The following is a 23,223-nucleotide window of genomic DNA, read 5'->3' as shown; positions in this document are numbered from 1 at the left end:
ATTGTTGTGCAACAACGTGTGAAGGACCTTAGGTTCTGATGAGTTAAACTCTCTAACATTTTAATATTTTTTAAATTTGCTGTTAGAAGTATATTGATACCATCCTTCAGTTAATTTCAAAATGATTTGAAGCAATAGTATGCTGCTTTTTAAAAAAACCACAATTGCACATAACTGGCAAAATAGTTTGTAGGTTATCAAAGCCCCCAGGCAGTTGCATTCTCTTTTCCTTGTTGAACTTGAACTTTCAGGAAACATTTTTGTTCATATAAACTTCAGTTCTGTAAAAACAATGGGAAAGTGAGATGGCAAAGAATAAACTTAACACTACCAGATTCCTCCATGTCCTATTTAATGTTTTCTTTCACTTGCTTCTATGCACAAAGTTACTTTTTTTCCTACTTTCTCACCCTAAGTAGGACTCTATAACCTCAATAATCTTAGAATTGCAGAGTTGGAAGGGATCCTATGGATCATTGAGTCCAGCTCCTATCAAGGAGACACAGTAGGCTATTGAACTCCCAACTCTGGCTCCGTGGCCAGATACCTAAACCATTGAACTACCCAGCAGTGAAGTCGGATGTTCCATTTTAGTAAAAGAAAAGCCTTCTTTTACAAAGTTCTGCCTGCCTGCCTGCCTGCCTGCCTGCCTGCCTGCCTGCCTACCTACCTACCTACCTACCTACCTACCTACCTACCTACCTACCTACCTACAGATGAATTTAAATGGAAATGAACTGAATTGGATATAATACTTTCAAAGAGGAGTGATCTAGGGAATCACTAGCTTTTTATGACTCCTGCGTCAAAATGCTCTGTTGAAATTTTTGGCTATATCATGTAATGGTTATCCTTGGGAGAAAATATGTTGGAGATAGTTGTTGGTCTGTCTAACTGTTCCTCTCGCTCTCTTTATGTCCATTCATAGTTTGTTTGTGTATCTGCATGTGTTGGGTTATGTGGACAAGTCACACTCTTAACGTGGAAGAAATGGGACATTTAACTCAAGAAATTTCATGTTCCTGTCCGGCTTTCTTTAATGTTTGGTGCAGATTTCTGACACTTTGAGGGCTGCGGATCCTTTTGCTTAATTTGATGTGTGACACTCTTGGCATAGGATCTATCATATCCCATGCCTCTTTGCCAGTCATGGCAAAGTAGGTTTTCATCGGCAGCAGTTACCACAAACCATTCCTTTGTTTATCTGAACAGTAGAGTTCATTTAATTTATTCTGTCAGTAGGATGTTTCTTACTTCCTTTGAGAAGTCAGTACAAGACAGCTCCCTGTTTGATTGGGTCATTCTGGAGCAAGAGAAGGAAGACTTTTCAGTGATACAAAAAGTTTTCTTTTATTTAAATGCAATTTTGGTCCATATGGCTTTTCCATGCTTCCAACCTCTCCCTCCCAGCTTCTTCAGTTAGGATTTCCAACCTGGCCATGATATCTTGATTCTGTTGGGGATGTTCCCTGGAAGGTTTCTTTCATCTTCCAAATACAGTGGTGCCCCGCATAACAGGCACCCCGTTTAACGACGAATCCGCATAGCGATTAAGTTTTTGCGATCGCAACAGCAATCGCATTGCGATGTTTTAAATGGTAAAACATCGCTTTGTGATGATCGGTAAGCTGTTTCGCTTACCGATTTTTGCATAGCGATGTTTTTAGAACAGCTGATCGGCAGTTCCAAAATGGCCGCCGGGTAAAAAATGGCCGCCCGCTGTGTTTTCATGCCCATTCCTCGCTTACCGGGCAGCGAAAATGGCGGCCGTATGGAAGATTTTCGCATAACTGTGAGTTTTTAGCCCACAGGAACGCATTAAACGTGTTTTAATGCATTCCTATGGGCTTTTTTGTTCCGTAAAGCAATGAATCCACATAGCGACGATTTTTCTGGAACAGATTATCGTTGCTATGCGGGGCACCACTGTAATGTGTTTTTTTGTTCATGTGCACACCGGAGCGGATAGCTTGTATGTCTGTGGTTTTTAATATAAAGCAGCTTTATTGTTAGCTGCAAATAACTATACCTTCCCTTTCTTCATGGTGTAAATAATATGGTAAATATTGCCCACAGTGAGAGTCCTGGGCATTCTCTTAGTGTCCAGTGGCTGGGTGGGGACGCTGCCCCTAGGACTAGAAGCACACAACCCCTGCTTGCACATGTGTTTTGGGAGCAAAAGGCAACAAACATAAAAGGATTTATTTGAGATTCCAGTTGAACTTTCTAAATGTCCCTCACATGTGCAATTCTTCAAACACGCAAAAACCCTTAACCTTTTTCTTGATGAATGAGAGGTCAGTGAACTGTCTTTACAGTGCAACACTGTTATGGTTCACTATGTTTTATTTCTTGTTTAAGAGTAAAACACTCATTAAACTGTGTTCATAAAATGAAGTGCAAACATTTGCAGTGATGTGAGATTATGTCAGTCTTAGATTTCCTACTGCCAATATATGCTTTAAAAAAAATCATATGCACAGTGGACTTCAGTGTTGCATTGTGATGCACCCTGTGAACTATGAGATATTTGTCCTTATTCAGCATTTTTAGCAAATACTTTGGGGTGCCACCAAAGTTCCCTCTAAGGTGTGCACATCTGTTCCGTGCAGGGCTCCTCCTTCTCCACGCACCTATAGCAATGGTTTTCAGCCCTTTTGGCTCTGGTCGCTATGGAATCCGATGCAAGCGGAGGGGGGGTGATGTTGCACACACGAGGGGCAGAGTGGGGCTAAAAATTAGAGGGAACATTGGCTGCCACAATTTCACCAATTATAATTCTTATTATTTGTTTGCTTATTTATAAGCCGCCTTTCTCCTGAGAAGGGGACCCAGTGTGACTCACAATATTAAAATAACAGAATTAAAAACAGAAGTTAAACATTAAGCAATTAAACTATAACTAACTAAAATACAATTGAATAATTCAAAGCAAGACAACATTAAAAACGGTCTTACCTTAAAAATGGCATTCAGGGACTCAATTATGACTGTTAAAAGCCTACCTGAAGAAATGAGTCTTTAGCTGTCAGTGGAAGGATAAAAGGGAGGGGGCCAGCCTGACCTCCCAAAGGACAGCTTTCCATAGCCTAGGGAGCTGCCACAGAGAACGGCCTCTCTTGTGTCCCCATTAACTGTGCCTGCAATGGGGACCGAGAGGAGGGCCTCCCCTGAAAATCTTAAACACCAAGAAGGCTCATATGGGAAGATACCTTCCTTCAGGTAGCCTGAACCCAAGCCGTATAGGGTTTTATAGATAATGATCAACACTTTGATTTGAACGTCGAAGCAGACTCGTAGCCAGTGCAGTCTTTGTAGCAGGAGTTTCCTCCCTAAAACCAATTAGCCTAATGTGTACAAGTATTGATATGTTAAAAATACGGTTCTATTCAAATTGAACAGGAGATTTTTAAAACATGAAAATTGCGGATGCCAGCTGACTTCAGATATATGTTATCTGCTCTACTGGTAAAAATCACCTTCTAATGATACATCTCCTGTGCCATCACCAAGTTAAGTCAGGGCAAGAATAGACTGGGGCAATCTCTAGCCTGAGAGAGGTTTGAATTCAGCATAGTTTCAGCTAACTTTATGTTGATTCAATTCATCTCTGCTCATCTTAACCAATTAGAGTTCTAGGGTCATTTCTACACTGATTTTTCCCAGATACTTTCACTCTTATACCACTGTCACAGTTTTAGAGTTCAAACTGAGCTATGGAAGGCATGATCACTGCAGATGGTGCCAGCAGCCAAGAAATTAAAAGACTCCTGCTTCTTGGGAGGAAAGTGATGACAAACCTCAACAGCATCTTAAAATGCAGAGACACCACCTTGCTGACAAAGGTCCGCCTAATTTTTCCAGTAGCAATGTATGGATGTGAGAGCTGGACCATAAAGAAGGCTGACTGCCAAAGAATTGATGCTTTTGAATTGTGGTGCTGGAGGAGAATTTTGAGAGTCCCCTGGACTGGAAGGAGAACAAACCTATCCATTCTGAAGGAAATCAACCCCAAATGCTCACTGGAAGGGCAGATCCTGAAGCTGAGGCTCCAATACTTTGGCCATCTCATGAGAAGAGAAGACTCCCTGGAAAAGACCCTGATGTTGGGAAAGTGTGACGGCAAGAGGAGAAGGCGATGACAGTGGTTGGACAGTGTCACAGAAACTACCAACATGGATACAGTTAACTACCAACATGAATTTGACCCAACTCCGGGAGGCAGTGGAAGACAGGAGGGTCTGGAGTATTCTGGTCCATGGGGTCACGAAGAGTCGGAAATGACTTAACAACTAAACAACAACAAACTCTGGAAAAACATAGGATTCTAGTTTTCGCATTCAGATTTCAATTTTCTTTCTTTCAAAAAGTGATAAAACCTGCATATATTTAGCCCAGATCCCTGTGAGCCCAATGTCTGATGAATTCTTGGATCACCACGTTTTGGCAAGATAAGATGTCCAGCCCCGTAACTTATAGCAGAATATAATTATTCATATAAGACAGATCAAGGGAAATCTGTGTACTTTATACTTTTATGAGAATCCGTTGCTTCTAGAAGTGGCATTGTGATCCCTTCCCCTGCTGTTCATTTTCAACCCTAAAAATTACACTACTGTATTGGCAAGGATTATGAAAGATTTTGTAAGAAAAGTGGAACTAGTGGAGTTTGTTTCTTTTATTAACATTTATTCTAGACTAAACAAAATTAGTCTAGATATTAATTATATGGTGAAGGTTGATAACCAAGAGGTTTTTCATGTGGGCAATAGATGAATGCACATACATACATATGCATGCTTTTCAGTCTTGCCATGTCCTCAGACTTCTACATTACTAATGTTAAAGTTGTTTATCTATTTAGTTTTTATGTTATTTATGTAAAATATTTTTACCCTGCCTTCCTCTTCAAAAGAATCCAAGGTGACTTACAGTATTAAAAAATGAACAGCATAAAAGCTAAAAAGAATACATTATTATAGTATTTAAAATTATTAAACAAATGCCATATTTAAAACTCATAGATATAGCCAGTACTAAAAACACATTTAAAAACAACAAAAATAAAACAGTCCTCTTTTAAAACCATTCAAGACAGACACTAAAGGAAAGCCTGCCGGAAGAGAAAGATGGCCATGGTTAAAGTTAATGTAAACTTTCTGTGTTTCCTGGTTCCCATGAGAATTTCAGTGTCTTTCCTACCAGCATGGGGAGGGGTACTACTGAATGAAGTATCCAAGTGTGTAGTTTTGGATTCTCTGCCTAATATATGTTGACAAATTTATTTTATTTAATTTTATCTTCATATCTTACATTGGGTGGAACAGAAAGATACTGCAGTGGCAATATGCAATTGATTTGTTGGGATTTATCATTATTATTATTATTAAATTTTATTTTTTGCTTTTGTTTGCAAAAACAAAGCATATACAGCAAGTCGCTAGAATTTGGGGACAGAGTTTATAGTTGTATTCGCGAAGGGATCTAATGGTTGTTCTGGGTTTTTCGGGCTCTTTGGCCGTGTTCTGAAAGTTGTTCTTCCTGACGTTTTGACAGTCTCTGTGGCCGGCATCTTCAGAGTCCTCTTCAGTACTCTGAAGTCCTTCAGAACACGGCCAAAGAGCCCGAAAAACCCACAACAACCATTAGAGTTTATAGTTGTTCAGATGACAGTGCTATAAAATGCCTGCCTGGTAGGTCTAGTTCTGTGCTGTTTTTGTAGCAAGAGATAAGTTAGGGAGAAATATCCTGTTTTGCATAGCGATGTAACCTTGAGCGTTAGTAACTTGATGGTTTACTTTTACCCAGCCTGTCTGTCCTCACCTTGTGGCTGCAATAATGTTCTATTCTACAGACAGCAAATAGAATAGAATGTACCTGTCAAGAAGCGTATTAAATTCAATCACTTTGTTTATTACCTGTTAGAAGTACTCAGAAGGTTATATGTCTTTTTGATGTTACATAGAAAATATCCTTGTTTCCCAGTTTGTAGTGATCTCTTTCAAGCAATCACAAACTATGGGTGTGTGACCTGGTGTGGGTGTGTGACTCATAATGATAGCTTAGAACTGCAGAGCTGGAAGGGACCCTGTGGATCATCGAGTCCAGACCCTGTCAAGGAAGTCCAGTGGGGAATTGAACTCTCAGCCTCTGGTTCTGCAACCAGAGAACTATTCCACTGAGCCATCCAAGAAACACTTAAGAAAGGGACCTGACAGGCTTTCTTAAGGGGGGTGTTCCACATTGCTGGTGCCATGACCGAGAAGTCCTGCTCCATTTCCATCTGCAGTGAAGCAGAATCTCTTTTGCAGGGATGGGGGAAACAGGGGTCCTTCAGATCTTACTGGAGTGCATATCTTGCAGTCCCTCACCATTGGCTGTGCTGGTTAAGGCTAATGGGAGTTGCAATCCAATGACATCTGGAGGACCACAGGCTTGACCATCCTTGAAATAATCCAAACTGATCTTTAAAACAGAACCATAGCAAAGTCCAGTTGGGGAGCTCCACGTCCAGTGCAAGAAGAGTCTTTGTTTAAAAGGCTTTCCTTGCTTTAATGGCTACTAATGCAGATGATACAAGAGAGATTATAGCTTCTGGATTTCCTTGGCTGGAGTCCACAAGATGATGTCTCTTCCTCAGGTCAGTGGGATTGGTTGGTGTTGCACCCAAGTAATATCTAGAGATGTTACTCGGCTGCAACATGTTCCCCAGTGTAGCTCTGTTGATTGGCATGCAGGAGAAGAGACAGGTGGCCCTTAATGCCTCATTTTTTCTTCAAGGGGATTCAAAAGGTCACCAGAGCCAAACCTACTTAGACCCAACAAGATTGCTTCTTCATATGCATTTGGGCTGCTCTTTCTCAACATCATGATGCAGTGTTGGACTACATGGTAGTCCAACACTGCATCAGAACTCCTTACCATTAATCATACTGGTTGGAAGCTTCCAGGCCATGAGGTTTTATAATATCTGGGAATCTAGCTAGACCACAAGTTTTCAACTGAGTTCCACCATGGTAGGGGGAAAGGGTCATTTTTTCAGAGGGGGACACTTACATGTTTATTAGCATGCCACAGTTGGAACATCTGTAGCAAGTAGGATCAATAACAAGCACATCATACTTGCAGGAGGACATGGAGACTGAAGAAGGAATTCAAAATCATTAATGCTAACCCTGCATCCCGGCTAAATCACCTCTATGTCCTGCTGGTGGTACATTAACCAGTTGTTATAGATGTGATTGCATAATGGCTGCACAAAGCTATTTTGAAAACTTCCTTGATACGTAGTGCTGAGATTTTCTGTACTTTTCCTTTTAAAGATTGTGAAAGCTGGTCCTTTAGCTTTCCCAGGAAAGCTTTTTTGAAAGCTTTACACTGTAAGGTAAAACCGAACTAGGGTTGACAAGACTTTTGCCAGGTAAAAGATACCTGATGAGTTGTCACCTTTTGTAAATCAGCTGGGAGTAGGAACTGTTGAGGTGAGAGGGATGAATTTACAGTGCCAGTCTAGACTGTTACATAACACAGAAAAGCTTTTGGCCATTGATGTCTGGCACAAATATGGATCTGCTGTCATCAATAATGGAATTAAACTTGTGAATTTTACAGTTGAAAAGTATCTGGGCAAAGGTACTTTTTATCTTCTCAGATGAATCTTATATATGTACTTTGAAGCGTTGGTTATTACCTATAAATATGAGGTATTTAGTATGCTGGCTGCTTCAGTTATGTCACAGTTTCATCCAAATAATTTAAGAGCATGCTGTCATACTACAATTGTTGCCTTTTATCTCCGTTCTGGAGAGAAGAAAGCAATTATTTAATCTCTTTAATACTTTGAGCTGCAGGTTTCTCGTGTCTTCCCATATTTTGTAACCGTTGTGGTTCTTTGCTTAAATTCTGGCAGTGTTAATTTCATCAAGCGTATTCATCTTAGGGGGTTAGGTTGGGTCCAGGTTCCCTATGTTTGCAGGCCAGGGCCTTCCACAACCCATCAAGACCGGAGGATACTGCTGCTGCTGCCATTTAACATTCCAGAATATGGTGGGCAGGAAGTGTATTGTTACAAATTCCTTAAGGTTCTTTACAGCTGCTCATGGGGTAGGATATCAGCCAAAGAATGCCATGGAAACCAATTAGTTTTCTAAAGCTATCTAGTTTAGTTCTGAGTACAGTGGTGCCTCACAAGACGACTTTTTCTATGGCTGTGCTTTGCAAGACGATTTTTTCCCGCAAGATTGATGCCTCGCAAGATGAAAATAATTCATTCATCTTGCGAGGTTTCCCATAGGAATGCATTGCAATGCATTCCTATGGGAAACCGCGCTTTTGCAAGATGAAAATTTCACAATACGATGCTACTCGCAGAACAAGTTACTTTCATCTTGCGAGGCACCACTGTAGTCAGTAAATCACATCAGTACATTCTTTCACACAGAGACGTACACTTACTTACATCTTATACTTCTGGCTGGCTGCGCCAACAGAGGGCATGAGGAAGGTGAGTGTCTATCCAAATTAGGATTGTAACCCTCCTTCTCATACGTATAGGTTTTTGCAGCTAGATCCTCCACTTGAAGTTGCTTTCTCATCATTTCCAGGTCACGTCTTCTACAGCTGTTTTCTTCCAATTCTTGTTGACTCTTCATTCTTTGTCACTTCCTTTTCTGTTAACTTATTAGTTGAAACACCTGTCAAGAGTTTCTTCTCAGCACAGAGTACCCTGACCTTTGGACACTTTTCTTACCTAGGTCAGGAATCTTTGTCAGCAAAACCGTCTTCTTGTCGCCCAGCAATACAACATGATTCTGCTGGGAAACAAGATATCCTCTCCTCCATGCTGTCTTTATCAGCAGAATGTAGGAATGGCCAGGACAGGCTAATGTTGTTCGTTGGTCACAAATTGCTCATATACAGTGCTGAGCCTTTTGTTGTCCACTCTGACCTACCTGAGCCTTTTCTCAGCTGGATATAGCATGGATAGACGCTACAGTCTTTCACAGACAAAGCATGTGCTGTACCTCAGATTGTGTTCTTCCTTCCAGGAGCCAGGCTGTCTGAGGTATTCTGGGATATTTCATCCAAAAATTAGTTTGTGTAAGATTTGGATGTGGGCAGTACCTTATCAATCTGTAGAAAGGCTCATCTTCTCCTTTAGTGTTCAGAAAAGACCAGGCAGATGATCAGGGAAGGTTGTACTCTTGGGCCCAAGTCAGATGACATTTCCTGATAGCTTGTTTGTTCTCTGGAATCTGATATTCAGAGGAATCCTGCCTCTGCAAAATGTGGGTTTCATTTAGGTACCATGACTAATAATTGTTAATTGACTTGCCTTCTGTGAGTTTTGCCTTATCCCATGTAATATTCTTCCTCTGTCTGGGTCTCTTGGAAGTTCTGGCCTACAGCTTCAGTCATTCCACCAATTGGTCCCACTGGCTGGGTCTGATAGGAGTTGGTAATCTAAATCTGAAAGAATATAGGGTTGGCAAAGTATAGACTAAGCAATTTGCTGCCGGGGGGTGGGGGGTTTATATAAATTTCAGAAGAATATTTGAAATTTTAAGAGGCATTGGACTTCATTTGAATAATAGTTGAATAATGTTGGGAAAGATGGCTATATTTAAACACTGTTGCTTTGTTCCCTCCTCCTCCTTTTCTTTTTTCTAATTTCCAGTCACTTCAGGGTGAAGGGAAACAGATGTCAGTTGTGTTTGTATAAGCTGTCTTTTGCTCCTTGAAAGACCTGCGTATTTCTGCTTGATTTAACATGCACATTAATAATGCCAACAGTGTCAACGAGGCACCCAGATTCTTTCATTAGGCTGTAACTCTGGCTCATGGACATGAAGTATAAAAATACCATAAATGGATAGGGAGCATGACTCACGTTGATGCATTCTTGACCATTTGACTGTATGTACATGGACTTCAGCAAAGTTGTCTTTCATTATGGCACAGGCATTACCTTTGTCAGCAAAGCAGAGGATTTCCTCCCCCCCCCCTTCTATTTATACCCAACTTTATGCTACTGCTGCTGAAACGGACCAATGAATATGATTGACTCCTGCTTCTATTATCAATGCTTGAGTAATTTCACTTGCTATTGGGGTTGGATTTCTGAAGAAGCCTTAAACAAAATGATGGTTTTAATCTGTACACAGTGTTCATTTGAGACCATTTTGATGCCCATAAGGATCTGCAGTCCACTGTTAACTTCCTTTATCTTATTAAATTCTCCCCAGTTGAGGCAAGAGCTGAGTGTGTAAAATTCACTGGTAATTGGGAACACTGAAGTTTGTCAAACTGTAATTTGGTCCAGTTCTTTGCCCCATCATTGTTGAGAGAAAGGTGGCCTACAGATGACAACAAACAAACTCATCAGTCAGCCGGTCAGTTCCCCAAGCATGATACACTAACCGAGATGTAATTGATGTGCCCTGAGGAAAGTATAAAAAATAACATGTTTTTCCCAGGGGCAGATATTTTGCTACATTCTTGCTGTGAAAATATACATTACTGAAAGAACAATTTGAGACGAGGGAAGGAATTTGTGTCCTTCTGCATCCTCCATACTTCTGGAAAAAAATATGTTTGGGTTCCCATAAGCGAATAAGAACGGTGTGTGAGTTGTCGTTTCATTTCCATAAAATGAATACTTAAAATAGGCACAGCAGATGGTGGCCCACATCTGAATCTTAGTGACTCTGCCAATTTAAACAAAAGAAGAAATGATGTTCCCTGAGGTGGAAGGGCCTTCATCGTTCACCCGCTGGCACTCTCATCTGCCTTTTATTGACCAATTGTCGGCAAGGCTGTCCTGCTCTTCCTTCTGACTTGCGCTGCCTATTTCTATAGTATATGAGGCAAATAATAATAATAAAAACAAAAACGTTGTGGCGCCTTAAAGACTAACTGCTGTATTTTAATGTGAGCTTTTGGGGACAAACATCCACTTCCTTTTTCCAGCGTTATTTTTCTTACACAACTGACTAGAGGGAAAACCCACCCTTGCTTCCCATGGAAGAGGCCACAGGCTGTTTCTCTGCTTGGTTCCGGAAGCTTCTTGCTCCTTTCCTCCAGACTGTTAACTGCTTGTCTTCAGCTTCCCGCACACCTACTGTTCGATTGGGGGGGAGGGGCTCCTCAGGCAATTGACTAAAGATATCACGAAAGGCTAGTGAATTGTTGCTTGTTTAATTCTTATTACTGTATTTTCATTCATAGGGAAAGGCTCTTGTGAGATTTTCTGGCCGTAGTGTGAAAAACCTGCACTCTTTTCCCCACTATTTCCTGGGGCTGACTCAGTTTGAGGGCAATCTTTCTTTCTTATACACCAGTGGGATTGGCGAGAGAGGAATTGCTACTAGACATTTTCTTTTTAAAGAAAGATATCCTTGTTCTGGTCAAGTCACATAGGCTCTGGTATTGCCTTTTAGCTTGTTTTTTCAGGCAGCGCCTCTGCGAAAGCAGTTTGAGACAGTGAGAATTCCCGGAGGCCTCCCTGTCGCTGGGACCGTTACAGGCAGCTGGGTGTGGCGGGTTCCACTTTATGTGTCTTGGCTTTACTGTTGCCCGAAATAACTTGCTCGGGGCCTGCTAATGGGCAAGGGATTGCTTAACATTGGTGCGCAGAGTCCCTGCTCCTCCAGAGCAGCCAACAAATTAGCACCTTGTCTGGAGCCATGCCTAAAAGATTGGGAAACGCTTCACGATGGAGCTTTTAAGCAGAAATCTCAGATTGCTAAAAAAAAATATGTCAGCTGTGTCAAGAATTGAAAAATGGAGAGGAAGGGCTTTGAGCTGACCAATAAACGTTGTAGTTGTTATTGTTGTTGTTGTTGACAGGCACAGTCAAAATTATAAAAACATGAACTGGTATTATATAACAGAATAACAGATAAAAGTTTTAACGAAAAACCTAAGTATCTGTTAAATATCGGCGCAGTATGTATGCTGTTCCTAATATTTCCATTTTTTGTAGCTCTGATTCCTGAGAACTGCAACTGCTTATAGTACTGTATGAAATTTCTTGATATTGTTCCCAAAGCCGCAATGACTGCTGTGACCACTGAAGTGTGTTTTTTCCAGAGGTGAGATGTTTCAATTGCAGGTCTCTGTACTATGTTAGTTTTTCCAGTTCTTTATTTTCAACTCTGACATCCCCTGCAGCAGCAGCAGCAGCAGCAGCAGCAACAAGAACAACAACAACAACAACAACAACAACAACAACAACAACATATTATTATTATTATTATTATTATTATTATTATTATTATTATTATTATTATTATTATTATTATTATTATTATTATTATTATTATTATTATTATTATTATTATTATTATTATTATTATTGGGATGGATGTCTTGGGAGGTCCAGCACCAGGTGGCCATTTTTTTGTCCCTGCTATAGATGAACCTGAACTGTAAACCATTTTATTTGTGCCCGCTCTGGTGGGATACATTTTGGGGTCTTATGAAAGCACCTGTTCCTTCAGGGTCACCTAAGGAACAGTTCAAGCAGGGATAGCCACTTAGCTTATATAAATCTTTATGGAGGCAGAAGTAACCTGAGCAGACATTCCTTGAACAGTATTTTAAAATCTCTCTCACTTTGTTATTAGTATCCACCAAGAGAGTCAGTTCTGCTCCCTTGTGACTGAGAAAGTGTGTGTCTCCATTAGCAAACCCCTCAATGAATATGTCAATATGATCCAATATCAGGGGTTGGCAAGGTTTTATTGTTTATCCATTTAAAGTATTTATTTTACTGTTGTTTCTGCCCACTAGGACACCCAGAATGATGTATTATAAATAAGGTGAAACTGTTATATTAGGCATCCTTCAGTCTCAAGAGACTATGTTAACATACTCTGAGTAGAGGACTTGGAACAGTGTCTAGTGTGGCTGAGAAGGCCAATTCGAGAGTGATAATCCATTCCACACTGAAGACAAATACAATCTGTCCCCTGTCCAGCTCCCTGATTTTGCTCGTTTGGGGACTGCCTCTTTGCCTCGGCCTGCTGGACAAGAGTCTCTTCAAAATGGGAGAGGCCCTGATGCACCGCCTGCCTCCAGGCTGAACGCTCAGAGGTCAAGGTTCCCCATATCTGTTGAGGTCCATTCCTAAGGCCTTCAGGTCCCACTTGCAGATGTCCTTGTATCGCAGCTGTGGTCTTCCTCTGGGGTGCTCTCCCTGCACTAATTCTCCATACAGGAGATCTTTTGGAACCCAACCATCAGTCATTCTCATGACATGCCCGAGCCAGCATAGACGTCGCTGTTTCAAGTAAGGTATACATGGTAAAACAGTGTTTCATTAAAAAAAAAACATTGTTTTAGGGCTGATTTAGAAGCCTATTTTAAAACCCATTTTAAGTACCAAGTTCAACAGAGGAGACCCAACTTAACTTCCCTTAGGGAAGACTTCCACAGGCGAGGTGCTAGTAATACAGCAAGACCAGTCTTGTGTATTTAGCAATCTAGTTTTTCAGGGGGATGGGACATACAACAAGACCTCTGTTGGGGATTTCAAATTGGGGTTCATACTTCTGACCTGCTGAGAGCCCCTTGGCCATCCTGTCTTTCTTCTCTGTGTTGCCATCCTCCTCTTGATCACCTCTTCCTTCCCACTAACCCAAAGGGGTGATAAAGCAGGTGGTGCGATGAGGTGAGGAGCAGGTGTTGTAAATGGTTTGTGTGCTTGTTCCTTCCTTAGAAATTTTAAGTGAATGGAAAAAAAGAAAGCAGGAGGAAGAGCACCTGTTGCTTGTTGCAGCAGTGGAGAGGTGAGGAAGGCCGCACATGGAAGGGTATCTCACCGAAGGACACCCTTGGATACAGCCCTAATAATAGGATGTTTTCAGATGCTTCTTCAGGAAGCTTTAGAAAGCCACATTATTGGTGTCTCAAAAAATCACCCTCTTAACTACCTGATAAAATGAGGAGTCTTAGAAGAATTTTGATAGCATTACGAGCATTGTCCCAAATTCTTGAAGAGTCTTCTGGTTGACTTCAGAACAGCGTTAACACTGGAATGGGGTGGATGAGCCCTCCATGGTAAAAGAATAAGTAATAACACCCACCCACACTCAGAATGTGGAAATAACTAGTTATACTTATCTGCTACTAGTTACTAATAGGTTACAAGTTACTTTTATGTGAAAGGGTGAACACCTGATTTACTCAGCTCTAAATAGTCATACTGATTTCACCATCTGCATTTCACACAGCAGTTTCACCATCTCCATTTCATACACAGAATCTTTGCAGTCTTGCAATGCACCCTTCTGTTTACATGATACAAGTGGGGATGGAAAAACTAAGATAGTGATGTTGGCCTTAGGCAAATATGAAAAGAATTATCCTAAGTATACCTGTCCGTCTGTGTTTGAATACACATGCACACCTGCCTGCCTTAAGGCTTTACTCCATGTAGCTGATGATGTTTGCTAGAGTCTGTTAAAGTTTACGATAAATAAAACTTGTTAATCTTTGGGGTGTCCCAAGATTCATTGTTGTTTTTATTTCTGATATACATCACTTGAACATCTAAGGAGAACATCCAGATTTTTTTTTCTAAGCTACCCTTCCTAAGCTAAGAAACGAAACCGAAACCTTCCAGATGTTGGTGGCAGCCAGTTTTCTCTCTACATCTGAAAGAAGCAACATCTGTGCGGCAGTGCCAGGCCTCAATTTGATTGTCTGCAAGAACATTATTTTGTAATTTCCAGAAGGATATTCATGGGTTGCTATTGCAGTCAAAATAACAGAGCCTTGTGGCCCATTAACAATTTAAGAAATTCATTAGGGCATAAGCTGCTCTCATCTACACTCCCATGAAAAACAGCCCACAAAATTCAAGCCACAAGAAATCAGTTAATGGTTAAGGTGCCACAAGATTGTTGCTTGTTTTATAATTCCCCACCTTCTATACTCTGTATCACCATCACTGTTATTAAAAGAAACCGGAGCATGGCGTAGCATACTGATGTGTAACATGTCTAAAACACAACCTTCTATTGTCTCTTTCTTGGCTGTTCTTTGACATTATTTTGGATCAGAACATGGTAGGTGCTGGTCCAAGCTGATCTCCAGATCTGTGCAAGGGGCTTCATTGAGAGAGCTATCTTTTGTAAAGACATAAGAAGTTGATAATAATGGCTCCCAATGTCCCTTTGATCTTATTTATGGCCTTAAGCTCAAATTCAGTTCTTCAATAAACCTGTTTATGAATGTGGGATATTGTGCCTCTATATCCATCAATCAAAACAGCAAGAAATGGCATAATAGGCATGATATTGTGCAGCAATATCAAGCCATTTCCTAAGTCAATTAGTTTTCCGTACCATAAATGTTTCCATTATTCTTGTATTGAATAACACTATTGACACAAAGCATATTTAATCACATAAAACTCTTTAATTGTGTGCCATGCCTGTAATAACAACCAGAGCTCCATGTAACTTATCACCTTGTAATAATATTGCCTCCTTATTTGGAGGAGACTACCATGAAGTGGTAATTTTTTGGTGTTAAGAAAGAGCACTCCCAAAACTTCAATGCACCGTACTGTTTTGTTACATATCAGGTATCTTGTGGCGCCAAAGGTTGGGAGTTCAATTCCTCGCTGTGCCTCCTTGACAGGGGCTAGACTAAATGATCCATAGGGTCCCTTCTAGATCTGCAGTTCTAAGATTATATTATTATTTTAGCTAACGTTCTCTGTTATTTTCAAATTTTGCTTAAATATGTTGCTTGGTAATGGCTTTGTGTTTATAGCTACCTTCTAGTGAGAGATTGTGAGGGATTCTTCATGGGTGGAGGGGCAGAATTGCTGACTCATTCTTTGCTGTGAATTCAGAGCCCTATATTTAAAAAGGAAGGAGGGGGAAAAACGAAACACTACCTTGCTTGCTGCAAATTTGCTGGGAAGATCTCTCAGCCCCTTATTGATTTCTGTATTTTGCTTTTACGTTGTTTCCCTAGATCTCAAAGTCCAAGCAAGAAGGATCTTCCCCAGCATGTTTAGTGCTGCAGCCAAGACAGTCAGATGGAATTCCCCGGGTTAGCATCCATTTAACAGACAGTTCATGTTCGGAGGAGATGGATTTAGCTGATGAAATCTCCTTCATAAACAGCGCTGCCTTCTTCACCAGGTTAGTGTTCCTCCTTTTTGGCATCACAGTCAATATGTAGCTTTTGAAGCATCTTTTCTCAGGGTTGCTGTGTTTTGCTGGGGGCACAACAATTTACAGCATTGCAGCAGAGCCTGTGAGTGCTGCACGAAATTTGAGTGTTGAGCAGCCAGGCATGTCCACGTTAAATGAGGCACTTGCTGTGTTTATCATTCCTATTGAAAAGGATGTTTTGCTTATATGTATGCTTAAGACTTTGGAATGCCAACAGCAGGCCATAAAAACATGCTCTGTATAAACCTATGATATAAGATTGCTATCATCAAAATTAATGATCTTAGGAAGTCAAAGCTATTTCTACAGTAAGCAAGATTTTGTGTTCCTTGAAGTAGCAAGCAGCTGTTTTCAGTGTGTCTGTAAGGGAGCTAGAAATAAGGCTTATGATGAAACAAAATTGGGTTGTAACTTGTTTGCACCCGATATTTATTACAGCACTTACAATGTAAGGTGGAAAAATACTAATTGTTTTTTAACTACTATTTCCTGTTTGCATGCTTTAACTGTATTAATACAAGTAGCAGCATCTTGTGGGATAGAACCTGATATTCTACCCTAGGAGTCATAGGAAACGTATAGTGAAAAAAGCTTATAATACAAAGGAGAGTGGTGCATGAGGTGGGCAGATAAGGAGGCATTAGATGCAGGAAAGCAGAAACAAATAGGTAGGGAAAGCATCAGTTAACATGCTGATTGGGAAACGCCTTGGCCAGACATGGAATCATTCAGTTAGGTCAAGTCAGTGAGAGCCAGTGTGTTTGTCTGCTAGGCAGTATGTTGCGGTAGAGGCTTGCAGTTTCAAATCCTAGTTGATCCCAACAGTGATACACTCATACCCAAGACAATCCTGAAATGAATTGCTACTAGGACAGGAATCAAGAAGAACCATGTGTGATGCCAAGTGTGCAATACAAGGTTGCTGCTAGATTGTTATGTGTCGTCAAATTGGAATTGACTTATAGCGACCCTAATAGTGAGATATTTAAGGAATGGTTTTACCAGTTCCACCTACTAGGGAGTTTTATGGCTGAGCAGGGATTCAAACCATCATTCTATCCACTATACCACACTGGGTATCCCACCATTGAGATAGTATGAAATAATTTGGTGTGAAAATATACTTTTTAAGTTTATGCCTTAATGTTACGTGCTGTCAAGTTGATTCTGGCTTATGATGACCCTAAGAGGTTTCTGAGATATGTGAAATACTGAAGTAGTGGCTTACCATAGCCATCCCAACCAAGGGTTCATGACTGACTAGGGATTTGAATTCTGGTTCCCTGCATCCTAGTCTGTTCACTATATCTCACGGTTGATAGGTGCCTTTTGAAAACACGTTCCCCCCCCCAAAAAAAGAGAAAGAGCAGGAAATGATTTGCTTATTCATAGCAGTATCTTACTACTTCAGTGGCATTTTCTTTGACATGAAATACATTTTGCTTTGACTATTTTGCGTTTCTCTCTCTGGATCAGATACCACTATCTTTCTAGGAGTAGATATGCAGCTATTTTCACTGCTCCTTTGACCTCTGTGGGACTAGGAAAGGGCTGGAAACAGGAATTTGGAAACAGGAAGTCTCGAGCGTCTTAGCTCTGAAGTGTATTCTTTAAATACAAGAAGAAAAATAGCTGGAGTGATTTTGGGTTCTGTTTTCCACCCTAGTCTTCCAGGCCACTGCGAGGAGCCCATGTTTGCTAGCAGGGTTCAGCACCATGGGTGGCAGAGTCTAGGTGGACAGCTCCCTGCTTTTCTTTTTCTTGCCCAGCTCTGCACTTAAATGTCTCCAAAGAATGTCTTCACGTATCTTCCCCTGTCCTCATAACTAAAGGAAGCCTTGTTTCAAGCAAGCAAGGGGGGGGGGCAATCACAAGGTAATTCATAGCCTTTTGGTCTCAAAAGCCAGGGTGTAAAAATTCCACATCTTGTTACAGAGACAGTAAGAGGTTCAGCCTCACAAGAAGGGATAATCTATGCTGGATACTGTATGTAACATCAATTTCTGGACAGTTTTTCTGCACCGTCCATGAAGAGGTTGCCCTTAGAGCCTGAGGAAGTGGATTTCATCCACGAAAGCTTGCTATTTGTTTTATTTTTAGTGGCCCAATAGAAGCTATCACATACTCTTGCGTTTGTCCAAGAAATAGCCATCACTGAGTTGCTGGACAAAAGACAGACCTAAATCTGACAATACTAAGAAATGTGAAGCCTTGCCTATTTCTTGAATTCCTAGTGTTTCCCTTTTCTTCAGGGCTTAATGTGCATATAAGTTATAACAGTTTGTTACTGCTAGAGTGTGAGAGCTGGGGGTTATCTGAAAGCTGAGGAGTTAAACATTTATCTTTACTGTACAATTATACCAATCTGATACCACTTTAACTGTCAGGACTCATTCCCAAGGAATTTTGGAACTTATAGTTTGCTGAGGTGATTAGATTTTTTTTTTTTTTGCCAAATATCTTTATCGTCTCTGAAGTGTAGCAGAGGAGGGGGAAAAGTGCAAAGACCCTTTCTTTTACACACTGATTATAAAAAGAGATAGATATCCAATCAGATGTTTGTGATTTTTAAAAGTCTGTGCAACAAGACAGCAATCATATTATTTTATGCGGTTGACATAAGAATTGTTCTCACAAATGCAAAATCTCTAGTTGAAACCCACAGGAAAAAAAATCCATCCTTTTTTTCCCAGTGGGAACAGAATGTTTATCATTTTCACGTTCACACACAAGGACAATGTTTTATTGTCCCTAATTAAAACAATTCTTAATAAAACTACCTAGTGTTACTAATATGTCCAGGCAAATGAAAAAGTCTTAACCTTGAACCTAAATTTATCTAGGTACTTAGCTGAAAGCAATGGACTCCTTGGCTAGCTATATGTATTTAATTTGTAAATATCTTGTTATTCTTACTGCTTGAGTTCATTGCCAAAGGACTCTTGAGGGAAGCTTTACAGAAGTTGGAGTAGAGAGGTGTGGCTAGCTACACATGAGTAATGTGAAGGACATACTAGTAAAACAACATACCAACTTATTCCTCATTCTTTCTGTTGAAGTTTGTGAGACGTTTAGTCTCAAATGCTGGGGAAAAGCTACTTGAACACAAAAGCTTCTGTTAAGGCCTTAGGGCAGCATTTGCGGGCTGGGGTGCAGATTGCATCTTGGAGGGAGGGACTGCTGGGCTGTAGGAGTAGAGTAGACACAGAGGGGGGGTTAACCCTCTCATCACCTGCTGTGTTTATGAAGGGAGTCTTTTATTTGAAGTTGCTGCTGTACATTTGAAAGAACCTGGTCCTATCTGGACCAATTTGAGACTTCTATCTTTCTCTCTGCCAGTATATCTCTTTCTGGCTCTGTTTGTCTGTCTCCTCCCCCTTTCTCTCTCTCACACAAACACACAGACACAAACACACAAAGAGAGCAAATGCCAGTTTTTTTTTTAAAAAAAAGATTGCAGCTGGTGAGGGTTAACTCCACGCCTGCCCTGATTTGTCAAATCATCATTTCATTCCCCTCCCGCCTGCCACCATAGAATTAGTGTTTGAAATAAACTGCACATGTGCAGCCAGATAGTTAAAACAAGTGACAGTTATGTTATTCTGTTAGATAATCTAGTGATGGGAGGTTGTCTGTTAGAGATGTCTGCTTAAAGTAGTCTGTTAGATGCTGTCTATTAGGCGTCTGCTTATCTGTTACTCTGTCTGATCAGGAAGATAATATATCAGCATATGTCAAGCCCAAGGCTGTATATCAAAGCAAATGTTTCAAACACGGCTGATTTATTAAATATGTTTTATAGTAAATGTTCTTAAAGTTTTTTTTTCAATGTCCACATGAATATTATTTCAATTGCTGACACGCACAAGGGGAGAATATCTTTCATACCATGTTTGTTCATGCTATGCGTAAACATCTGTATACAAACTGTCACATGCACATTTCAACAAGTAATTCACTAGTAGCCTCTGCAGAGAATTCAAAATGCTTTCCTAAACTACAAATCCCAGGAGTCTATAGGATGAAACTGCAGCATTTAAAGTGAAATCTGATGGCTGTAACTGTGTAGTCTGGATAACTGAGAGAAATACACTGTGCATTTATAAAAGATACATCTTTCTCTGTATTGGTCCCCCAACTTCAAAATGCTCTCTCAGGGGAGACATGATTGGTGATGACAGCTTTCTTTTCTGTGCCAAATTAAAACATTCTTGTATGCCCAGGCATTTCAAATTTGTAAATGGTAAATGTAAGCTCCATGATAATTTAATTTGCATTGGCTTTTTGCATGAGTCGTTTTAATTCCTCTTGTTATTACATTTGTATTGTATTTCTTTTTATAGTTTCTGTGCACTGCCTTAGTGGCATGCAATGAAGGATCATTTTAGAAACATCTTAAATAAACAAAATTGAACGTTTTCCTACAAAAGGAATAGTCCAGCACTTTGTGCTATTGTTACAGTTGGTATATATTTTTTCAGTTCTCTGGAGTGAAATGCACTGTTATTAGCAGTCTTATAACAAATTCCTCATAAAACAAAAGACTGAGAGTTAAACCAGCTTCAGCCAACCCCTGTTGCATGAATTGAGTTTTAGTGAAAAACTGTATTAGTTTTAACCATCTGTTTTTGAGGATAGTTCAAAGTAATTCAAAGTAATTTGGATCAACAGTTCCGGAACAGAGATGTGCATGAAGCCCGATGAAGTGTTTTGTATGAAGTGCTCAGCGCTGCACCACAGGTGCCATGCTTTCCCTCACCCCATCCCCAAGTCCAGATGGCCCACTCACCGGTCTTTGCACGCTGCCGGGGATCCTTCTTCTCTGGCGGCACGCCAATCTGGGCAGGAGCACCGCCAACGTCTCCCCACCTCTTCCAGCAGCCAACCGCTCATCAGCAGCCTTGGGGAATCCCTGTCCTGCCTCCTTGCCAGAGTGGTCAGCTGGCTGAGGAGGTGGGGATGGACTAGTCAACCTCCTGCCGGGATGGGCAGGCCGCCAGAGAAGAAGGACTCTAGTGGTGCACAAAGACTGGTAAGTGAGCCAGCCAGCTTGGGGGGGGGGGGGGAAGTGCTTCGTCAGGCTTCGTTTCCATCTCTATTCCAGAACAGTATTAAAGACAGTAAGTTTCTCCCTTATTTTTATCTCATTTACCTTTCTCTATTAAAATGTAGCTGGTAAGAAAGATATGAATCTGCCTTCCAAGCCAATTTAGACTGGCAACAGCTCACAGAGGCTTGTGGGTGAGAGAGAAAGGCCACTGCCAAAAAGATGGAAATGGAAGGGGTTGTATTATGTACTCTACAAATAAAATGTGTCTCCACCCCATATACAAGTGGTGCCTCGCTTAACAATGTTAATTCATTCCAGCGAAATCGCTGTAGAGCGAAAACATCGTAAAGCGAAATTTAAAAGCCCATAGAAACACATTAAAACCCGTTTAATGCGTTCCGATGGGCTGGAAACTCACCGTCCAGCGAAGATCCTCCATAGGGCAGCCATTTTCGCTGCCTGTGCAGCGAGGAATCCGTCCCAGAAAACAGCAGGGTGGCATTTTGTTTATCTGGTGGCCATTTTGAAACTGCCGATCAGCTGTCCGAAAATCATCGTTTTGCGAAGAATTGGTTCCTGAAGCAGGGAACCAATAATCGCAAAGCGAAATTCCCCCATAGGAAACATTGTAAAGCGATTGCAAAAGCGATCGCAAAAAGTTCATCGTAATGCAGTTTCATCGTTAAATGGAGCGATTGTAAAGCGAGGCACCACTGTATTGCATTGAATCTACATCTGGATCCAACTTTCTCTATTTAAATGTCCATGAACATGCAGTATTGTAGTCAAGCCTGTGCTCATGATCTGAGTTCGATCCCAATGGATTCAGGTAGCCAGCTCAAGGTTGATTCAGCCTTCCATCCTTCCAAGGTTGGTAAAATGAGCACCCAGCTTGCTAGAGGTGGTGGTGTTTGCTGCATAATTACACTGTAAACCACCCAGAGAGTGTCCTAGCACTGAGCGGCAGTATATAAGTTGAAACAACAACAGCATAAATATAAAAATAAACTTCTCTATTTACAGTCTCATTCAGATGTGACTGGTTTGCTTTCCATTCTCTCTAGAACTAATGCTTATGCTGGAACAGAATTAACTGGTAATGGCTGGAGAAAATAAGCTGATTTTTATGTACTATTATGGCAGAGATCTTTAAAATTGCTGTATTGTTGCAAGGCGTAATTCTATGGTAGCTGCCAAGACTGGTGGACAGTGTCATCTTTAGGTTATGCCTGCTCATTTGCAGTAAACGCATGCATTTTCAACCACACTTATATGGCCTCATATTTCAGTGGTGAAGAGTTTGTGGGTCACATGGTTTCACAGGAGCGTCATAGGCAAGATTGGGATATGCAGCGTTGCTATACCTCTTGATTGTGTAATATACAAACTTCACCTTGTTTATATTGTACAGCAGTGGGACATGTTCAAAATTAGTTCCCACCCTCCAGTGGCTGGATCCTCAGCAGCTCGAATCCAGTGCATTTGAGTCCAGTGTGCCTGTTCCCACATTGATTTGGTTGTTAGGACATTGGTTGCTAATATTTTTGGAGTGAGGTTTGAATTTCAGGGGAAACCATGTACTTGGGGGTGAAGGGAACATACCAATCCCTCTCCAGGATTGTAGCTGTCAAAAGGCTGGAGGATAATAAATATTTTTTAAAAAAATCACAAGAGCCTTTGTTGCCTGTTCCTTGGAACAAAGTATTTCTCAGAAATGTGTTTATGCAATATCATTCACGGTGCCAACATCCCACGATAGAATAAAGAATGGGGCTGATTGCATTGAGGGTGGAGAGAAATGTACTCCTTAAAATTAAGTGAGTCAGCTTGGAAAGAATAACGCAACAGGTGCCTAAAGCACAGGATGAGACAAATACAACACAAAATAATACATCTCTCCTCATATTGTTTTGGGTCATATGGTGTTGTAACTGGCAAGGCTAACAGCTTCCCATGCAGGGAAATCAATCTATATACTGT

General features: G+C 40.8%; 1 protein-coding gene across 5 annotated transcripts in view; it reads left to right on the top strand.

Moving 5' to 3' along the window:
* Window positions 1-23,223, top strand: part of FAM13A (family with sequence similarity 13 member A) — a 177,466-nt gene that overhangs the window by 51,301 nt on the left and 102,942 nt on the right. For all 5 annotated transcript variants that reach the window (XM_078394557.1, XM_073001961.2, XM_078394558.1 and 2 more), the window contains one exon: window positions 15,991-16,160. In XM_078394557.1, the coding sequence (XP_078250683.1) occupies window positions 15,991-16,160 (170 nt within the window). The remainder of the gene's footprint in view (window positions 1-15,990; window positions 16,161-23,223) is intronic.

The sequence above is a fragment of the Pogona vitticeps genome, chromosome 5 (assembly GCF_051106095.1).
Source record: "Pogona vitticeps strain Pit_001003342236 chromosome 5, PviZW2.1, whole genome shotgun sequence".
In the NCBI taxonomy this organism is placed as follows: domain Eukaryota; kingdom Metazoa; phylum Chordata; class Lepidosauria; order Squamata; family Agamidae; genus Pogona; species Pogona vitticeps.
Note: the sequence above shows the minus strand (reverse complement) of the source record. Positions and strands in the feature narration are given on the sequence as shown.